The sequence below is a fragment of the Oncorhynchus gorbuscha genome, linkage group LG23 (genome assembly GCF_021184085.1).
Source record: "Oncorhynchus gorbuscha isolate QuinsamMale2020 ecotype Even-year linkage group LG23, OgorEven_v1.0, whole genome shotgun sequence".
NCBI classification, from domain to species: Eukaryota; Metazoa; Chordata; class Actinopteri; order Salmoniformes; family Salmonidae; genus Oncorhynchus; species Oncorhynchus gorbuscha.
In genome coordinates this window covers 48,249,073-48,269,644 of record NC_060195.1, presented here as the reverse complement: position 1 = coordinate 48,269,644, position 20,572 = coordinate 48,249,073, and the positions used below count along the sequence as shown (strand labels likewise).

The 20,572-nt window shown below is 43.8% G+C and overlaps 1 protein-coding gene across 6 annotated transcripts in view; it reads left to right on the top strand.

Moving 5' to 3' along the window:
- LOC124011106 (LIM domain-binding protein 2) overlaps positions 1-20,572 on the top strand; it is a 106,177-nt gene that overhangs the window by 55,525 nt on the left and 30,080 nt on the right. For all 6 annotated transcript variants that reach the window (XM_046324135.1, XM_046324134.1, XM_046324133.1 and 3 more), the window contains exons 3-5: positions 4,416-4,588; positions 14,235-14,357; positions 18,205-18,288. In XM_046324135.1, the coding sequence (XP_046180091.1) occupies positions 4,416-4,588; positions 14,235-14,357; positions 18,205-18,288 (380 nt within the window). The remainder of the gene's footprint in view (positions 1-4,415; positions 4,589-14,234; positions 14,358-18,204; positions 18,289-20,572) is intronic.

The window sequence follows — 20,572 nt, the reverse complement described above, 5'->3', positions numbered from 1 at the left end:
TGATTTGATTTGATAGTGTCTCCTTCCCTTGTTACAAATACACTACCCCGACATAAGCTGATAATGTGATGAAGAGATATCTTTTCTGTTTTGCATAATGTCACACAGTGTATCCTAAAGCATGATCCTTTTGTATTATTCGTTATATTAATTTAAACAGAGATCAAGCTGAAAGAGAATAGAGGCAAGATGAGAAAGAACAAGAAAGCCTGAGGGCAAAAGACACTGGCATACTTTCCCCTCCCCCTCTCTCTCTCTCTCTCTCTCTCTCTCTCTCTCTCTCTCTCTCTCTCTCTCTCTCTCTCTCTCTCTCTCTCTCTCTCTCTCTCTCTCACTCTCTTGATTAAATCCGCACCTTTCCTCCACTTTGAGTACTTTTAGCGTTCTCTAGTAACCTTTCACAGCTTTCCTGTAACTTTCAAACCAGACTGTCCCAAGTTTTACTTTGCTTGCTTGGAATAATTCCCTCACTAAACCGGCAAACAATTGAAGGAGCCTGTATTTTTCTAAACAAATGGTTTGCTTTCTACTGTGTGGATACTTCACATTAAGCAAAGAAAAGCAGATCAGTAATGGCTAAAATTGGGTAGCATACATGGTGTAAAACCTTCTATCCATCTATAATGTAGGTCTTTGTCAGGTACCTTCACATACGTACACATTTTAATAGACCATAACTAGCCTATAAAGGCTAGTTTGGTAAAAACTTGAGTCTACAAATGTATTAATTACCTCTTTGGGCTAGGGGACGGTATTTTCACGTCCGGATGAAAAGTTTGCCCAAAGTAAACTGCCTGCTTCTCAGGCCCAGAAGCTAGGATATGCATATAATTAGTCGACTTTGATAGAAAACACTCTAACGTTTCTAAAACTGTTAAAAGTATGTTTGTGAGTATAACATAATTTATTTGGCAGATGAAACCCTGAGGACAAACCATCCAGGAAAAATAATTTTTGAGGTCACCCTCTTTTGTTTTTTTTATGAGGATCTAGATTTCTTAGGCACTTGTTTGCAGTTCCTATCGCTTCCACTAGATGTCAACAGTCTTTAGAAATTGGTTGATGTTTTTCCTTTGTGTAATGAAGAAGTAGGGCTGTTCAGAACGAGGGTCGAGTTTAGTGTACTGTTTGTTAGGGGTGCACGACCTGAAAACTCGCTCCACTTTGTTTTTATCCGCTATTGAACGCAGTTTATCCCGTCTTAAATTTTATTGATTATTTACGTAAAAAAATACCTAAAGTTTTATTAGGAAAGTTGTTTGAAATGTTTGGACAAAGATTACAGGTAACATATTAGATCTTTTGTAGTCATGTTGCGCGAGTTGGAACCTGTGTTTTTCTGGATCAAGCGCGCCAAATAAATGGACATTTTGGAGATATAACGACAGAATTAATCGAACAAAATACCATTTGTGATATTTATGGGACGTATTGGTGTGCCAACTGAAGAAGCTCTTCAAAGGTAAGGCATTAATTATATCGTTATTTCTGAGTTTTGTGTCGCGCCTGGCGGGATGAAATATGATTGATTGTCTGTGTTTGTTTGATGGGGTGCTATCCTCAGATAATAGCATGGTTTGCTTTCGCCGTAAAGCCTTTTTGAAATCTAACACTGTGGCTGGATTAACAAGAAGTAAAGCTGTATTTTGGTGTATTACACTTGTGATTTCACCGGATGTTGTCAAATCAATCCCGGTAAACGGGATTTGATCCCTAAGAAGTTTAATGGGTGAATGATGTATTTTTACTCTGTTTTCCCTGTTTTAAATTGGACATACACTCACCCTTCACTACTTTAGTGTAACGACGTTTGTGTGTTGAATGAAGTCGGACCGAAATGCAGCGTGTTGGTTACTCATGCCTTTAATGAATGATATGACGGTACATGAAATAACTGAAATATGAAAACAACAAACGAAACGAGAAACTAATTACAGCCTATCTGGTGAATACAACACAGAGACAGGAACAAACACCCACAAAATACAAAGCGAAACTGAGGCTGCCTAAATACGGTTCCCAATCGGAGACAACGATAAGCACCTGACTCTAATTGAGAATCGCCTCAGGCAGCCAAGCCTATACAACACCCCTAATCAACCGCGATCCCAATTAATACAAACCCCAATACGAAACACAACATATAAACCCATGTCACACCCTGGCCTACCCAAACATATAACAAAAACACAAAATACAATGACCAAGGCGTGACAGAACCCCCCCCCCCCTAAGGTGTGGACTCCCGGACTCACCTCAAAAGCATAGGGAGGGTCCGGGTGGGCGTCTGTCCATTGTGGCGGTTCCGGCTCGGGACGTGGACCCCACTCCATTAATGTCCTTGTTCCTCCCCTTCGCGTCCTGGGATAATCCACCCTCTCCGCCGACCATGGCCTAATAGTCAGCTCGGGACAGAGGGGCATCTCGGGACAGAGGGGCAGCTCGGGACAGAGGGGCAGCTCGGGACAGAGGGGCAGCTCGGGACAGAGGGGCAGCCCGGGACAGAGGGGCAGCTCGGGACAGAAGCAGCCCGGGACAGAGGGGAAGCCCGGTACTGAGGGGAAGCCCGGTACTGAGGGGAAGCCCGGTACTGAGGGGAAGCCCGGTACTGAGGGGAAGCCCAGTACTGAGAGGAAGCCCAGTGCTGAGAGGAAGCCCAGTACTGAGAGGAAGCTCAGGCAGGTAGTAGGCTCCGGTAAATCCTGGCTGGCTGGCGGAACTGGAAGAGACTGGTTGTCTGGCCGATCTAGAAGATCATGGCTGACTGGCACTTCTGGCGGATCCTGGCAGACTGGCGGCGCTGGGCAGACTGGCGGCGCTGGGCAGACTGACGGCGCTGGGCAGACTTGGAGCACTGGTGGCACTGGGCAGACTGGGAGCACTGGTGGCGTTGGGCAGACTGGAGACTCCGGCAGCGCAGGAGAGGAGAAAGGCTCTGGCTGCGCTAAACAGGCGAGAGACTCCGACAGCGCAGGAGAGGAGAAAAGCGCTGGCTGCGCTGAACAGGCGAGGCGCACTGGAGGCCTGGTGCGTGGTGCTGGAACTGGTGGTACTGGATCGAGGACACGCACAGGAAGCCTGGTGCGGGGAGCTGCTACCGGAGGACTGGTGTGTGGAGGTGGCTCTGGATAGACAGGACCGTGCAGGCGCACTGGAGTTCTTGAGCACCGAGCCTGCCCAAGCTTACCTGGCTCGATGCCCACTCTAGCCCGGCCAATAGGAAGGGCTGGTATGTGCCGCACCTGGCTCTGCACACACACTGGAAACACCGTGCGCTCCATAGCATAACACGGTGCCTGCCCAGTCTCTCTAGCCCAACGGTGAGCACAGGGAGTTTGCGCAGGTCTCCTACCTGGCATAACTATTCTCCCTTCTAGCCCCCACCCCAATTATTTTTGGGGGCTGCTTTTCTGGCTTCCAACCGCGTCGCCGTGCTGCCTCCTCATACCTGCGCCTCTCCACTTTTTCCGCTTCTATTTCTTCCTTGGGACGGCGATATTCTCCAGGCTGAGCCCAGGGTCCTTTAACGTCTAATTCCTCCTCCATGTCCAATTCTCCAAGTGGTGCAGCCTCTCCCACTGCAACTGCTCTTCACGATTAACAGGGAGAGTAGGCTCAGGTCTGACTCCTGACTCAGCCACTCTCTTTCTGCGCTCTCCCCTAATAAATATTTGGGGGTTACTTTCGGTATTCACTCTGCGTCGCCATGTTTTCCTTTTCGACTCCATTCGTCTATAGCCCTCTTCGCATTGCTGCAGGGAATCCCAGGCGGGCTCCTGCACACGCTCTGGGTCGGCCGCCCACCTGTCGATTTCTTCCCACGTCGTATACTCCATGCCTCTACCGTCCATAACGTCCTCCTTTAGCTCCTGCCAGTTATCTACGTTGTTGCCAGTTACACACTGCTCGGTCCGTGAGAGTGGTGGGTGTTTCTGTAACGACGTTCGTCTGTTGAATGAAGAGAGTCGGACCGAAATGCAGCGTGTTGGTTACTCATGCCTTTAATGAATGATATGACGGTACATGAAATAACTGAAATACGAAAACAACAAACGAAACGAGAAACTAATTACAGCCTATCAGGTGAATACAACACAGAGACAGGAACAAACACCCACAAAATACAAAGCGAAACTGAGACTGCCTAAATACGGTTCCCAATCGGAGACAACGATAAGCACCTGACTCTAATTGAGAATCGCCTCAGGCAGCCAAGCCTATACAACACCCCTAATCAGCCGCGATCCCAATTAATACAAACCCCAATACGAAACACAACATATAAACCCATGTCACACCCTTGCCTACCCAAACATATAACAAAAACACAAAATACAATTACCAAGGCGTGACATTTAGTCCCATATTTCAATTATTAATAACATCCCGCTCTTTTTTCCCCCTTTTTTTCTCAGCTATCGGACGAACGCTCATCCCGCGCTACTTCAGCACAGTGTTTGAGGGCGGCGTCACTGACCTGTACTACATCCTCAAGCACTCCAAGGAGTCCTTCCACAACTCCTGCATCACTGTGGACTGTGATCAGTGTACCATGGTCACTCAGCACGGTAAACCAATGTTTACAAAGGTAAGATCTAACCCCAGCAATAAATGCAAGGCTGTCATTGTGACTTACCAAAACACCAAGATCTTATGAGATTTTATTTAATTTACTATCAAATTGAAATGATTTGTTTCAAGTTCGTATCCAAGACAGTTTTTTACATTTATTAAATTATTTTCCACAAAGCTGAAGAGAGTAAAAGTATGGTGGGTGAGGCTCCTAAAAGGAGTATCTAGCAGCACTATTCAGATGGTCAACTGTGTTGGAATTTGGTTCTGCAGACTGTCTTTTGAATTTAAAGTGAGGCTCGTGCTAGTGAAGATAGCTACAGGGATTCCTTGTTCCATGAATGAACACTGCAGTGAAGCACACACACAATTTACCTCCATAAAATTACCCACAATGCAGTTTTTTCATAAAACCTAGTCACTATGTTAGGGGTATACCATAGCTTGCATAGTATCATGAGAAGAGAGGAAAATATCAACTGCAACAGATGAAGAACAATAACAGTACACACAAACACGGTAAATGAAAAATATTCTCTCAACCGCCCCATTTAAGCTTTAGCAAAATCAGGAAGTGGAAAAATTAATTCATTAAAAGAAATTCCACTAACAGAGCACGTTCCGGGAGCTCCCATCCAGGCTTCTGGCTCTGGAGCGCTGAATCTTAATGAGCTCTGCCTCGTTCCCCTTTTCTCTCACCTCCACCCTTCCACCCTCCTTCCTCCAGCCCCCCATTCCTCATCCCTGGAGAAATCATTCCTGGCTCCTTCCCTATCCCAGAGGGAAAAGCCCCCGCCATCCCGCTGGGAGTAATCTGGATGTGTAAACCCAGCATGTGTGCATGTACATGTGTGTGTACGTGTTCGTGTGTGGAATTGTGTGCGTGTGAGGCGAGGGTGTCGGTTTTTGCACGATGGTACCCCCCGCTGCACCCCTATGGTATCCCAGAACCTCGATGCAACACTCAGCAGGCCCCACTATACATAGGCTCTGTGGATGAAGCATTGGGGCAAAGCCCTTGTTACTGTAGCCCAATTGCCAGAACTTCCTGTGGGGGATGGAAAAACCAGACGGGAGATCTGTGGATGTAGCATCGGGACCAAAGCCCTTTTAACTGTAGCCCAGTGGGCCATCCCTACCTGTGGGGACAGTCAATGATTCTATCTCTCGCTGTTTAATTCTCATTTATTGAGTGATCTGTTTAAGCAAAAGCCAATTTGAATTGAATTGACAAGGTTGATGAATTAGAATGTAATAACAGTGTAATAATGGTATATTACAGCCTAATACAATGAATAGGGGAGCACTTGACTACAGAATGTATCCCCCCCCCTTAAGGGAAATATCTATTTTCTGACAACAACAAAAAAACTACATTTGGTAAGATTTAGATATGTGCACACAGGCTATCCATAGGCAAACACATTTTGAAGGGAAATAAGTGGGCAGAATGATATATATTTTTGTTATTTAATAAAAAGTGAAACTTTAGAGAGGGTGGTGTTTTGCCCCACTATCAAAATGACATTGCACATCGCACTATTAATATCTTCAATATAATGACCTTTTGATGTATGGCCCCTCTTCTTATTTACATCCTTCCTGTTCATCATTAAATTACTGTATCTCAAAATGGATTGTGTAACTCAAAGAGGATACTTATAGATGATTTGGACTTGATTTGAAAATGCTAATATAGGTACCATTGACTTGCATTGATTGCCCAGTGTAACGGCGTTCTTCGTTTGTAGAAAGAGAGTCGGACCGAAATGCAGCGTGGTGGTTACTCATGTCTTAAATGAAACAATCGCGATACATGAAATAACTTCTACAAATACAAAACAACAAAATGGAACGTGTAACCTAATTAGAGCCTATCTGGTGAAACTACACAGAGACAGGAACAATCACCCACGAAATACAAAGTGAAACCCAGGCTACATAAATACGGTTCCCCATCAGAGACAACAAGAATCACCTGACTCTGATTGAGAACCGCCTCAGGCAGCCAACCCTATACTAGACACACCCCTAATCAACCACAATCCCAATGCCTACAAAAAAAACAAATACGACAATACGATAACCCCATGTCACACCCTGGCCTGAACAAATAATAAAAAAAAACACAAAATACTAAGACCAAGGCGTGACAGAACCCCCCCTAAGGTGCGGACTCCCGGACGCACCTCAAAACCATAGGGAGGGTCCGGGTGGGCGTTTGTCCATGGTGGCGGTTCCAGCTCGGAACGTGGGCCCCACTCCATTAATGTCCTAGTTTCTCCCCTTCGCGTCCTGGGATAATCCACCCCCGCCGCCGACCATGGCCTAATAGTCCTCACCCAGAACCCCACTGAACTGAGGAGCAGCTCGGGCTGAGGGGCAGCTCAGGACTGAGGCAGCTCGGGACTGAGGGGCAGCTCGGGACTGAGGGGCAGCTCGGGACTGAGGGGCAGCTCGGGACTGAGGGGCAGCCCGGAACTGAGGGGCAGCCCGGAACTGAGGGGCAGCCCGGAACTGAGGGGAAGCCCAGTACTGAGAGGAAGCCCAGTATTGAGAGGAAGCCCAGTACTGAGATGAAGCTCAGGTAGGTAGCCGGCTCCGGTAGATCCTGGCTGGCGGATCTGGAAGATTCTGGTTGACTAGCAGATCTGGAAGATTCTGGTTGACTGGCAGATCTGGAAGAGACTGGTTGACTGGCAGATCTGGAAGAATCTGGTTGACTGGCAGATCTAGAAGATCATGGCTGACTGGCGGATCTAGCTGCTCTATGCAGACTGACAGCTCTGGCTGCTCCATGCAGACTGACAGCTCCTTGCAGACTGACAGCTCTGGCTGCTTAATGCCGACTGACAGCTCTGGCTGCTTCATACAGACTGACAGCTCTGGCTGCTTCATGCAGACTGACAGCTCTGGCTGCTTCATGCAGACTGACAGCTCTGGCTGCTTCTTACAGACTGACAGCTCTGACTGCTCCATGCAGGCTGACAGCTCTGACTGCGTCATACAGACTGACAGCTCTGGCTGCTTTATGCAGACTGACAGCTCTGACTGCTCCATGCAGGCTGACAGCACCCTGCAGACTGGCAGCTCCTTGCAGACTGACAGCTCCTTGCAGACTGGCAGCTCTTTGCAGACTGACAGCTCTGGCTGCTTCATGCAGACTGACAGCTCTGGCTGCTTTATGCAGACTGACAGCTCTGGCTGCTTCGAACAGGCAGGAGGCTCCGGCAGCGCTGTAGAGGATGAAGGCTCTGATAGCACTGAACAGGCGGGAGACTCCGACAGCGCAGGAGGGAAGGAAGGCTCTGATAGCGCTGAACAGACAGGAGACTCCGACAGCACAGGAGAGGCGAGGCGCACTGTAGGCCTGATGCGTGGTGCTGGCACTGGTGATACTGGAGCGAGGACACGCACAGGAAGCCTGGTGCGGGGAGCTGCTACCGGAGGACTGGTGTGTGGAGGTGGCTCTGGATAGACCGGACCGTGCAGGCGCACTGGAGCTCTTGAGCACTGAGCCTGCCCAACCTTACCTGGCTCGATGCCCAGACCGGACCGTGCAGGCGCACTGGAGCTCTTGAGCACTGAGCCTGCCCAACCTTACCTGGCTCGATGCCCACTCTAGCCCGGCCAATACGAAGGGCTGGTATGAACCGCACCGGGCTATGCACCCGCACTGGAAACACTGTGCGCTCCATAGCATAACACGGTGCCTGCCCGGTCTCTCTAGCCCCCCGGTAAGCACGGGGAGTTTGCGCAGGTCTCCTACCTGGCGTAGCCATACTCCCTGTAAGCCACCCCCCCAATAAATTTTTGGGGCTGATTCCCGGGCTTCCATCCACGTCGCCGTGCTGCCTCCTCATACCAGCGCCTCTCCGCTTTAGCCGCCTCTAGTTCTTCCTTGGGACGGCGATATTCTCCAGGCTGAGCCCAGGGTCCTTTTCCGTCTAATATCTCCTCCCAAGTCCAGAAGTCCTTTGATCGCTGCTCCTCACGATTAACAGGGAGAGTTGGCTCAGGTCTGACTCCTGACTCTGCCACTCTCTCCCTGAGCCCTCCCCAATACATTTTTGGGGGTGACTTTCGGGTTTCTTTCTGCGCCGCCGTGTCTTTCTCTTCGACTCCATTCTCCTATAGCCCTCTTCGCACTGCTCCAGTGAATCCCAGGCGGGCTCCGGCACTCTCTCTGGGTCGACCGCCCACCTGTCTATTTCTTCCCACGTAGTATACTCCATAACTCTGCTGTCCATAACATCTTCCCAAGTCCATTCTCCAAATAATTCATCCTCCTTTCGCTGCTCATGCTGTCGCTGCCTGTTACCACGCCACTCGGTCCGTGTGTGGTGGGTGATTCTGTAACAGCGTTCTTCGTTTGTAGAAAGAGAGTCGGACCGAAATGGAGCATGGTGGTTACTCATATCTTAAATGAAACAATCGCGATACATGAAATAACTTCCACAAATACAAAACAACAAAACGGAACATGAAACCTAATTACAGCCTATCTGGTGAAACTACACAGAGACAGGAACAATCACCCACGAAATACAAAGTGAAACCCAGGCTACCTAAATACGGTTCCCCATCAGAGACAACAAGAATCACCTGACTCTGATTGAGAACCGCCTCAGGCAGCCAAGCCTATACTAGACACACCCCTAATCAACCACAATCCCAATGCCTACAAAAATCCCAATACGACAATACAATAACCCCATGTCACACCCTGGCCTGAACGAATAATTAAAGAAAACACAAAATACTAAGACCAAGGCGTGACACCCAGGAGGTTTTGCCCCAAACATACTCACTTTAAATTGTACTACTTTATGAAAAACGGATGACCATTTTTAGCCTAAAGATAAATAATCCACTTGGTTAGAGAGAAAAATGGTCATCAGTTTTTAATACAGTAGTACAATTTAAAGTGAGTATGTTTGGGGCAAAACCTCCTATATATATCCAAGTGAATTATTTATCTTTAGGCTCCCCTACTGGATGGAGTATATATGCATATATATAAATATATATATCTATATAACTGTTTATAAATATATAAATGTTTTATATATATATATATATATTTATTTATAAACATTTATAGATGTAACTCCGTTAAGTTATATATTTACATTTTTCTAAAGCACACAATATGAAATCAATGTACCTCTAAATCGTTTTGTTGGAGTGACTTAAAACGTTAAAATGAGACAGATTCCATGTTTAGTTGAGCAAGACTAGTGGCATCCAAGGAAAGTGTTGGAAATGTTTTGGTGACATTAAGTGGTTTCTGTGAGAATTACAGGGGGGGGGGCGTTTACCCCTGGGGGTGTTTAACCCCAAGCCATCCGATTACAGACTAATACATAATGAATGTATATGATGGTGTTTTATAATGTTACTATATGTTACAAATGTATTATTAATGCTCTATTACACCCTTATTTATAATGAATGTATATATTTAAATAATATTTATATATTGAACCTAATATATTATGTAGCACCTTATACAGTAGAGAATGGTGTCTCTTGAGCAAGCTTGTGGTGCTGTTTTACTCTCTCCTCCCAGAATATGTGACTGAGATCCCTAGCCAAGCAAATGTGGAGAAGATTTATTACAGGCTTCTTAAATCAATTGGGACTCTCCAAGGGGCCTTACCTTTTTATGACCACTGTTTGTATTCACAACCATTTTCATCAGTTGCCTGTACCTTTCATACAGTCCCATGAAGTGTACTATTGTAAGAGTAAAGGTTTTGTAAAGCCATTTTATTGGTAAAGAAACTTCACTATGGTGTAGTTGCTACGACAAATTTTGGCTGTACAGTTTATGTACACTAACCATGAAAAGTTTTAGAACACCTACTCATTCAAGGGTTTTTCTTTATTTTTACTATTTTCTACAATGTAGAATAATAGTGAAGACATCAGAACTATGAAATAACACATATGGAATCATGTAGCAATCAAAAAAGTGTTAAATAAATAAAAATATATTTCTTCAAATAGCCACCCTTTGCCTTGATGACAGCTTTGCACACTCTTGGCATTCTCTCAACCAGCTTCATGAGGTCGTCACCTGGAATGCATTTCAATTAACAGGGATGCCTTCTTAAATGTTAATGCTTTTCAGCCAATCAGTAGGGGGGGATACTGATGATAGCCCTATTTGGTAAAATACCAAGTCCATATTATGGACAGCTCAAATAAGAGAAATGACAGTCCATCATTACTTTAAGACATGAAGGTCAGTCAATATGGAACATTTCAAGAACTTTGAAAGTTTCTTCAAGTGCAGTTGCAAAAACCATCAAGCGCTGTGAAGAAACTCGCTCTCATGAGGACCGCAACAGGAATGGAAGACCCAGAGTTACCTCTGCTGCAGAGGATTGTCACACCATGACCGTGGTTCCTTTTTTATGTCTCTATTTTGGTTTGGTCGGGGTATGAGTTTTTAAAATTATTTTTTTCACCTTTATTTAACTAGGCAATTCAGTTAAGAACAAATTCTTATTGTCAATGACGGCCTAGGAACAGTGGGTTAACTACCTGTTCAGGGCAGATTTGTACCTTGTCAGCTCGGGGGTTTGAACTTGCAACCTTCCAGTTACTAGTACAACGCTCTAACCACTAGGCTACCCTGCCGCCCCTATTGGGGTGGGCATTCTATGTTGTTTTTCTATGTTTTCTTTTCTATGTGTTTGGCCTGGTATGGTTCCCAATCAGAGGCAACTGTCTATCATTGTCTCTGATTGAGAACCATACTTAGCTAGGATTTTCCCACCTGGTGTTTGTGGGTAGTTGTTTCCTGCTTTGTGATTTCACCTTTCAGGACTGTTTCGATTTTCATTTCTTACATTCACTTTGTTATTTTGTATTTTAGTGGTCTGTTATAATAAATAATCATGGACACTTACCACGCTGCGTTTTGGTCCGATCCTTCCTACTCCTCATCCGATGAAGACGAAGATCATTACAAGGATAAGTTCATTCGAGTTACCAGCCTCAGAAATTGCAGCCCTTCACAGAGTTGAAGTAACAAACACATCTCAACATCAACTGTTCAGAGGAGACTGTGTGAATCAGGCCTTCATGGTCGCATTGCTGCAAAGAAACTACTACTAAAGGACACAAATAAGGAGAACAGACTTGCTTGGGCCAAGAAACATGAGCAATGGACACTAGACCGGTTGAAATGTGTCCTTTGGTCAGGAGTCCAAATTTGCGATTTTTGTTCCAACTGCTTGGTCTTTGTGAGATGATCTCCGCATGTGTATTTCCAAATGTAAAGCATGGAGGAGGATGTGTTATGGTATGTGGGTGCTTTGCTGGTGACTGTATGTGATTTATTTAAAATTCAAGGAATACTTAACCAGCATGGCTACCACAGCATTCTGCAGCGATACACCATCCCATCTAGTTTGGGGTTAGTGGGACTATTATTTGTTTTTCAACAGGACAATGACCTAACACACCTCCAGGCTGTTTAAGGGCTATTTGACCAAGAAGGAGAGTGATGGAGTGCTATATCAGATGACCTGGCCTCCACCATCACCCGACCTCAACCAAATTGAGATGGTTTGGGATGAGTCGGACCGCAGAGTTAAGGAAAAGCACCCAACAAGTGTTCAGCATATGTGGGAACTCCTTCAAGACTGTTGGAATAGCATTCCTGGTGAATCTGGTAGAGAGAATGCCAAGAGTGTGTAAGGCTGTCATCAAGGCAAAGGGTGGCTACTTTGAAGAATCTAAAATATAACATACTGTATATTTTGATTTATTACTACATGATTCCATATTTGTTATTTCATAGTTTTGATGCCTTCACTATTTTTCTACAATGTAGAAAATAGCAAAAATAATGAAAAACCCTTGAATGAGTCGGTGTTCTAACACTTTGACCGATAGTGTACAGTACACATATGATAAAATGTATTTTTTTTCTGGACAATATTTCTGTACATTTAGGGGTCCCTTTATATTCTGTTTAACTCCGTGGTAACGCTTCATCGAGTTTCCGAATAGAATGTTTCACAATGTACAAAAATATATATTTTAGCATGTGTAGGTCTTTGTGTTAATACCAATGGAAGCGTTACAGAATTTCACTAAAATCTGTAGCCAGTATCGTTAAACTCGTACTTTTGCCCTGTGGCCAGAGTGCACTCGTCTAAGAAGCCGTTGGAATCATAATCAAACTAGAACGAAAACCCTTTCCATTGTCCATTAAACAGTTAGGATTATTTTCAAACATTTATTCTGTCTAATCTGCACAGATCTAAAGACAACCACATTGTTAGATATCCAATGACTAACTTGATAGCTATCAGAAAGTGGTTCCGTAATGTCATCTCAATGGCCAGAATAACTCATGACTACAAAATCCAGACAGTACATACTGCATAGAGAAACATCCTCACATTGTAGCCAAGTAGCATAGACTAAACTACATTACCAGAATGGGTTAAATCATATATTCAATGGTAGGAGATAGCAGAGAGGGAAAAAAAATCCCTTTTTCTCTACTTTTTCATTTTTTCCAGGGTTGCGGAGTGATACCACGTGACCAGGCCTGTATGCCCGCCAGCCTCTTTCTTGTTGATCCTCTAGAGACCATCTGTGCTGGGGGCATTGATTAGAGTGTGTCTGGTGGGATTACATCTTTTCGGTTGCCATGCCAACTAATCAGCTGATTTCTTTTTTTTTTGCTGCCCGCTCTCTCCCTCCCTCCGGTTGCCACAGCAACGAAACATCGGGAACTGCAAGGGCCCCTACAACACTGAATTCGGCTAAAGGGGCGAATGTGTTTTTTTTTCCTGTCTTTCACTCATACTGTCTCTCTTTCGCTTGCGCTCTCTCTCTCTCTCTCTCTCTCTCTTGCACACTCTCCCTCTCTCATTATTTCTCTGTCACTTAATTGGCTACTCTCTCTGACCCAAACTTATTTTGTCTCTGCCGTAAACACACTCCTCTCAACGTCATCTTCAAGAGAATGTGAGGGATGAGAGGAACAAGGACAGACCTGCTGAATAAGGACAGAGTAAATAATAGTCTGCCCAATTCCAAACAACTTGAACAGATTTGAAACTGAAGGACATGCTGAGTTTTATGAAAATCATTCATTGCTTATAAAAATCGATCCCTGTTGTGACTACCCAATAAACAGACGTCTACATGCCAGCAAATAAAAAATGTCTGATAGTAAAATAAATACTGTGCATTACTTATGTAAATAAGGTATTTCTGTTTTTTATTTGTAATAAATTTTCTAAAAAAAAATGTAAAATTTGTTTTCGGTTTGTCATTACGGTGTATTGTGTGTAGATTGATGAAGGAATGTTTAATCCATTTCAGAATAAGGCTGTAACGTAACAAAATGTGGAAAAAGTGAAGGGGTCTGAATACTTTCTGAATGCACTGTACATTAGTGTGGGGGAATGATGTCAAAGGTGACGTAAACTGTAGCCTACTGTGTACTAAGTGATCTTGAAAACCTATGTTGAATGAAGCTGAGTAGTCCTACATTTGTTACAAAGGATGTTATGAATGATACTGCAGCACTCATAAATGTGTCATGCTTGGTCTCAGGAAGGTGTTACGCATGTCTTCTGTATACGCCCTTCTAAGAAAGTGTTACCCCGGCTTTGTTGTTGGGACAGGTATGCACAGAGGGCCGCCTGATTCTTGAATTTGCCTTTGACGACCTCATGAGGATCAAGACTTGGCACTTCACCATCCGGCAGAACCGAGAACTCATCCCCCGCAGCATCCTGGCCATGCACGTGAGTGGTGTGACATCATCAACATGCGCTGACTGCACACCCACACAAATGTAACACATCGAGTTGGATAGAGGGCACTGGCCATGCTGTCACAGACGCCGCTATAGCAAGATGCAGAGGTGTGCCCTATGTCCAACTCTATGCTTTGACATCATCAACATGTGCCACCCATGCATCGTAGAGAATGATAGAGAATTATGAGAATGATAGAGAATAATAGAGAATGGTGAGAACCATAGAGAATGTTGAGGAAGTCATCATGGATATACTCAGTTTTGAATGGACATTGCCATTGAGGGCTTCCACCATTTTAAAGTAGTCAACTGGGTGAGGATGGGTTGGGAGCGATCAGCCAATGATCAGAGCATTGTCTTCTTCAACCTCTTGAGTCCCACACTCACGCCGGCATTATTTAGTGCTTCTAACCCCTTTTAAACATTGTGTGTTTGCTACAGACTTCTGTTTTTTTGCATTGGATTCGTCTATTTCTTCCACCATTAGCCTGTGCGATTGACGGAGGCTGAAGTATACCTTATTGACATAGGATTTGCGGTATGTTGACAGAACAAATAATTGGGCAATGTTTATATGGTCCCCTTTCAGACAGCCAAATATTTTCCACATTCTTGTCGGCATTCACCTTTTATACCGCCATTGCTTGCCACAACTGAGCAAGAGACATTCAACTTTGACTCTGTTGTTGAGATCGTTGTCATGTTAACCTGATGTGAGAGAGCAAGCTCTAAATCCGACAGAAATGCTGCTTTCAATGTATTGCTTCCATTTCTTCACATTCACAATTAGTAAGTTCAGTCAGTTAGCAGCTCGCCATACTTGTAAAGCCATTTGTACTATAATGTGTTGATTTTCATGCTATGGTGAATTAAAAAGGTGGCTACAGTTAAACTCAAAATGTTGGAGATAGCAAACAGCTAGCTAATGTTAGCAACAAACCAAGTCATTGTCTAGAGAAAGTTGCTTTTAGTTGCCCGGCTTGCTTGATTGACATGTCTTGTCCACAAAATAGAGCAAGTAACGTTTCTATTTGGACCAGACTATGATTTCATTTGTGCCAATTGCCAAAGATGGTAAGGTAACGTTTATACTGAGTGGTTGGCGGGACATTTAAATACATTATGGCAATAATGACTAGGAAATAGAAGTACAGGCCTTGTCGCCTGCAATACGTTTCAGATATAAAGGAAAGGCAGCAAAAAAAGGAAAGGCAGCAAAAAGATGCTAAAGTTGGTGTAAAAACGTCTTGGTTTGACAGTTGTACTGGAGATGTGTTTGTGAGACAAGGGTGACTCTCGAAAACGGTTTGAGCTACAAAGTATTATAAACCCACTATGAAAAGCTTTGACTCTCGCGAACACGCAAATGTAATGTTTTGCTCTATGATGCTCACAAGCCACACAACAGTTGTTAGAAGGTCAGGGTCGTCTACATAGAAGATTATAGGAAATCCCAGGACATAGTGTCTATAATACTTAAATAAGCTCACATAGTTGCTGTCACAAATTCCAAACTCCACACAGTTGTCACTGACTAGTTGGATATTAATTTCCCACTGAGCAAACCATTTCTGTACTTACAGCATTCTTTTTTTGAGTGGCAAAAATGATTTATTCTTTGACATTTGTCAATAAAACTCATTCATGCAAATGTTAATTTCAAATTGTTTTGTGTTCTTGTAGCCATGATTGTCCTAAAAAGGAAACTGGTAAAACACTTCAATGTGAGGCTAAATATGAGGGCATAGAAAGCAGATTAATCAAAGTTGTGAATTTGAACCTGGGGCCAATTGGTTGCATGGTTTGTAAACGGCTTTAAGCTATATCACCGCCATATAGTGGCCACAATAAATGAATGACACGCAGGATTTGGTTCATGACTCCAGCAATGCAGGTGGCGGTTAAGTCACCAATATTAGCTTTATGATTTTTTTCACACAAAAGAAGAAGAACATTTACAACTTGAAAATGGAGATGGCCTCAATGGCTCTGCCCGTGCTCTCACAGACGCTATAATGACACAATACAAAGAGGAGTCCTCTAACTATATGTCACCTGCCCATTTCCCATTCAGGTGTATCCTATCCTCAAAATGTAATGCGAGTCCTGCTGCACAGGGTCTAAAGTGCCCCAACTCCACCAAGACACTTAAATGCTATTCATAGCATATGAATTTAAAAGCCATACAAAGCAGTTTGGAAAGTGTCCCAATTTGGAGGGATTTCATAAACCAATTTATTTGCAGACATCAAAGGAAGGCTTGGATCAAAGAGGGCCCTAGCCTGAGCAACAACAAAAAAAGGTCAAATTAATAATCTGTTTAATTCCAGTAAGTGTATTCAACATAATAGTCACACGGAAGGAAGGCCAGTAAAGTGAGCAACTTATAAATTGTCATAATTCCATACGTTAGACATAGTATATTATATTCAGTAGTGCACAGTCATACTCGTGTCAATACTCTAGTATCTTGAATATATATGCATCAAATACATTACCCATATGCATGTAACCTATCGTAATCTAAATTGCATAGCCTACCTTGAAAAGTGTGCAACAATGACTGATAGAAACTATTTTCTTCAGCCGTGTGGGCCTACAGGTACATTTAAGAAGTAGTTTTCCACGTGTAGCCAGCTTCCTTCTTTTTGCCAAATCTTCCTATGAAATTCACACACCATTAAATTGGCCCCTGTGGGTATTGCCACTAATTCCAGGAGAGTAGGGTATTGTGGGCCCTGGCCTGATACTTCACAGGCATGTGAGTGATGTGTAAAAGTGAGTTAGCTCTTTTGATCATAGCCTCGACTAATGAAAAGGGTAGAGGGAACTAGGTCTGGAAATGAGAAGACTGAATTTAGACAGACACAATCGTGCTTGTGCGCGTGCACACAGACATGCACAACACCAACATAGACACAAACGCAGACAATACACAAACATGTACATACACACATGTGCGCGCACGCACACGCGCGCACACACACACACACACACACACACACACACACACACACACACACACACACACACACACACACACACACACACACACACACACACACACACACACACACACACACACACACACACACACACACACACACATCACAGGCTATGTTATAACAATTTAAACATTCCGTTTTTTGCTCGAGTATTCATTTCTTGTAAAAGCACACATTTTGGAATGGAAATGTTGTGGGTATTTCATAGTCTCACAGTTTTGTGGGTACTTCAAGGTTAGACTATTCTGGCACGGATCATTTTTTTCAAATGGTATTCAATGTAGTTATTGGTAACCATGGTTGAAAAAGCATTTGACACCTCTTGGAGTCACAGGTTCTCACAATACTAGAGGTAGCTAGTTGGCATTGATATTTAATTTCCAATTTCAAATCATAGTCTAAGATTAAGCATTTTTTTTAATCATGTTTTTTTCCCCCCATCGTCCTTTATCCACATACTCAGACTCAACTTTATGGTAGTCGTTGGTTCAATAGCGACCTAGCCAATGCTAGAGCAGAAGCAAAGCATAGTTCTGTCTTTCCCTCCTCTTGGACAATACAGAACGACTTGATATTTTCCTTCCTGACTTTCTCCACACAAAGATACAACTGGAGATGAGACTATGCATTTTTCATAAGCTTCGAAATGGAAGCATGCGCCAGGCCAAGCTGTCTCTTGGTTTGTTAATACACTGCATTTTCAGACTGAAGACTTACACTATATGAAAGAGTGCTAACAAGTTAATATTAGTAGTTAATATAAATGAATACTGTATGTTGCCTCTCTCAATTTCATTACCCCCCCACTCCCCCTTCCCCAACCCTTAGGCACAAGACCCCCAGGTTTTGGAGCAGCTCTCCAAAAACATCACCCGCATGGGGCTCACCAACTTCACCCTCAACTACCTCAGGGTAAGAGCTCTCTCTCTCTCTCTCGCTCTCTCACTTTAATTCAATCGCCCTCTCTCTCCCCCTCTCTCTCTCTCTCTCTCTCTCTCTCTCTATTTCTCTCTCTCTGTCTTCTTTGTCTATCTGCCTCTCTCTGTACCTATGTCTCTCTCGCTCGCTCTTTCTCTCACACACACACACACACACACACACACACACACACACACACACACACACACACACACACACACACACACACACACACACACACACACACACACACACACACACACACACACACACACACACACACACACACACACACACACACACACACACACACACACACACACACACACACACACACACACACTTTAATTCAATCACCCTTTTTCTCTCTGTCTCCTCTGTCTGTGTCTGTGTGGGTCTGTTGCTCTCTCTCTCTCTCTCTTCCTTTCACACTCACATAAAGACACACACACAAAGACAGGCACAAACATGCACCCACGCACAAACACACTCACACGCCGCCACTACTCAATATGTCAATCACCTTGATATAGGTACCATGCCACGCCATCCACAATTTTAATTAGGTATGCCTACCTGAAGATTATTTTTCAGGATATTTTATGAATTTCAAGATGGAATATACAAAATAACATTCACAGACTGCCAGCTATCACAATATGTTATTTTATTGAGAACAATACGTAAATACATCAGTGAATATCCCCCTATATGTATATCCTTGCTTACTTTTTAGGTCCATTCCTCACTTTATAACATATACTTAGTAAAAGTCTCAGCAGCCTGCACCAGAATACATTAGTCAGTATTTCAGCTCTCTTTTGTTTGTGCTTTTCATTCCAAGACTGAGTGACAGCTCCGATTTCCAAATGGGAGAACAAGAGAGGGAGAACGAGGGAAAAGAGAGAGGGAGCGAATTAATTGGATCGAGAAAATTAGCATAACATTAATGAACGCTCCCTGTTGAGACTCATAATTGTGAAATGCCGCGCGGAGAGACGGCGAAGTGCCTAGCCATTGTTTATTTAGAAGACTGTGGAGAGAGAGAGAGAGAGAGAGAGAGAGAGAGAGAGAGAGAGAGAGAGAGAGAGAGAGAGAGAGAGAGAGAGAGAGAGAGAGAGAGAGAGAGAGAGAGAGAGAGAGAGAGAGAGAGAGAGAGAGAGAGAGAGAGAGAGAGAGAGAGAGAGAGAGAGAGAGAGAGAGAGAGAGAGAGAGAGCGCGACAGAGAGAGAGAGAGAGAGAGAGAGAGAGAGAGAGAGAGAGAGAGAGAGAGAGAGAGAGAGAGAGAGAGAGAGAGAGAGAGAGAGAGAGAGAGAGAGAGAGAGAGAGAGAGAGAGAGAGAGCGCGACAGAGAGAGAGGGCTCGGGGGTTGATTTTTTTTTAACAACCATTTTTTTTTTTTTTTAACAACCATTCTTACCATTTCGTTGGACTTCTTCTTTTTTTGTCCTCGTTGTTGTTTTTGTCTTCTCGAGATCCATAGCAGCTTACCATGAGCATGATTATGGAATGTATATGGAAAAATCATATGGAATATGTTGAGTGCACTTTTGGAGATGTTTGTGTCATAACATACCTATATTATCGTCATTTATCAAATATATATATATATATATTGCACCTTTTTATTTTGAATTTTAAACCTCTCTTTTACTTCTGATAAAAATCGAATTACGCCTTGCTTTTCAGTTATTGACAGCATATCATCCATTACCAATAGGACATTTATCCATTGGCCTTTAGTGTAGAACTACTAGGCTAAGAACTACTAGGCTATTAGTTTTTTTTAAATGACAACCTACCTCATTTATCCAAATAAAAACACCCCCCTGTAATTTTTCACCAACAAATCCTAGTCTTGGCTCTGAGGCGAATTGGGAATTGGTCGACTGTTGGAGGTCGATGTGGGGTTAATTTCATACTGTACTTTGAGTAAACATCATCCCGTCTTCCTCACGTCACAGTGAGCCATAGCGATTTCTATCTCGCTATCTTAGTGTCGCTGATCAGATAAAATACTCCCTTTCCTCACATAAATGGAGTCTTTATTGTCTTTCGAAAGGCACTCGTGGGTTTCCCATCATTTATCAGTTCTTCCCAAAGAGACTGACGCTTTCCTGGCCAAGGGTCAAAACCGGCTTTTTTTTTGCGGGGTCAGTGTATTTAAGCCTTTCCATGTATGAGAGCCGTAAAGCAGGCTTCCTATCATTCAACCTGAAAATAGCACTTGTTTTCAGGCTCAAATCCAGGGATTGTTCCCTGAGCTGGGGGGGGCACA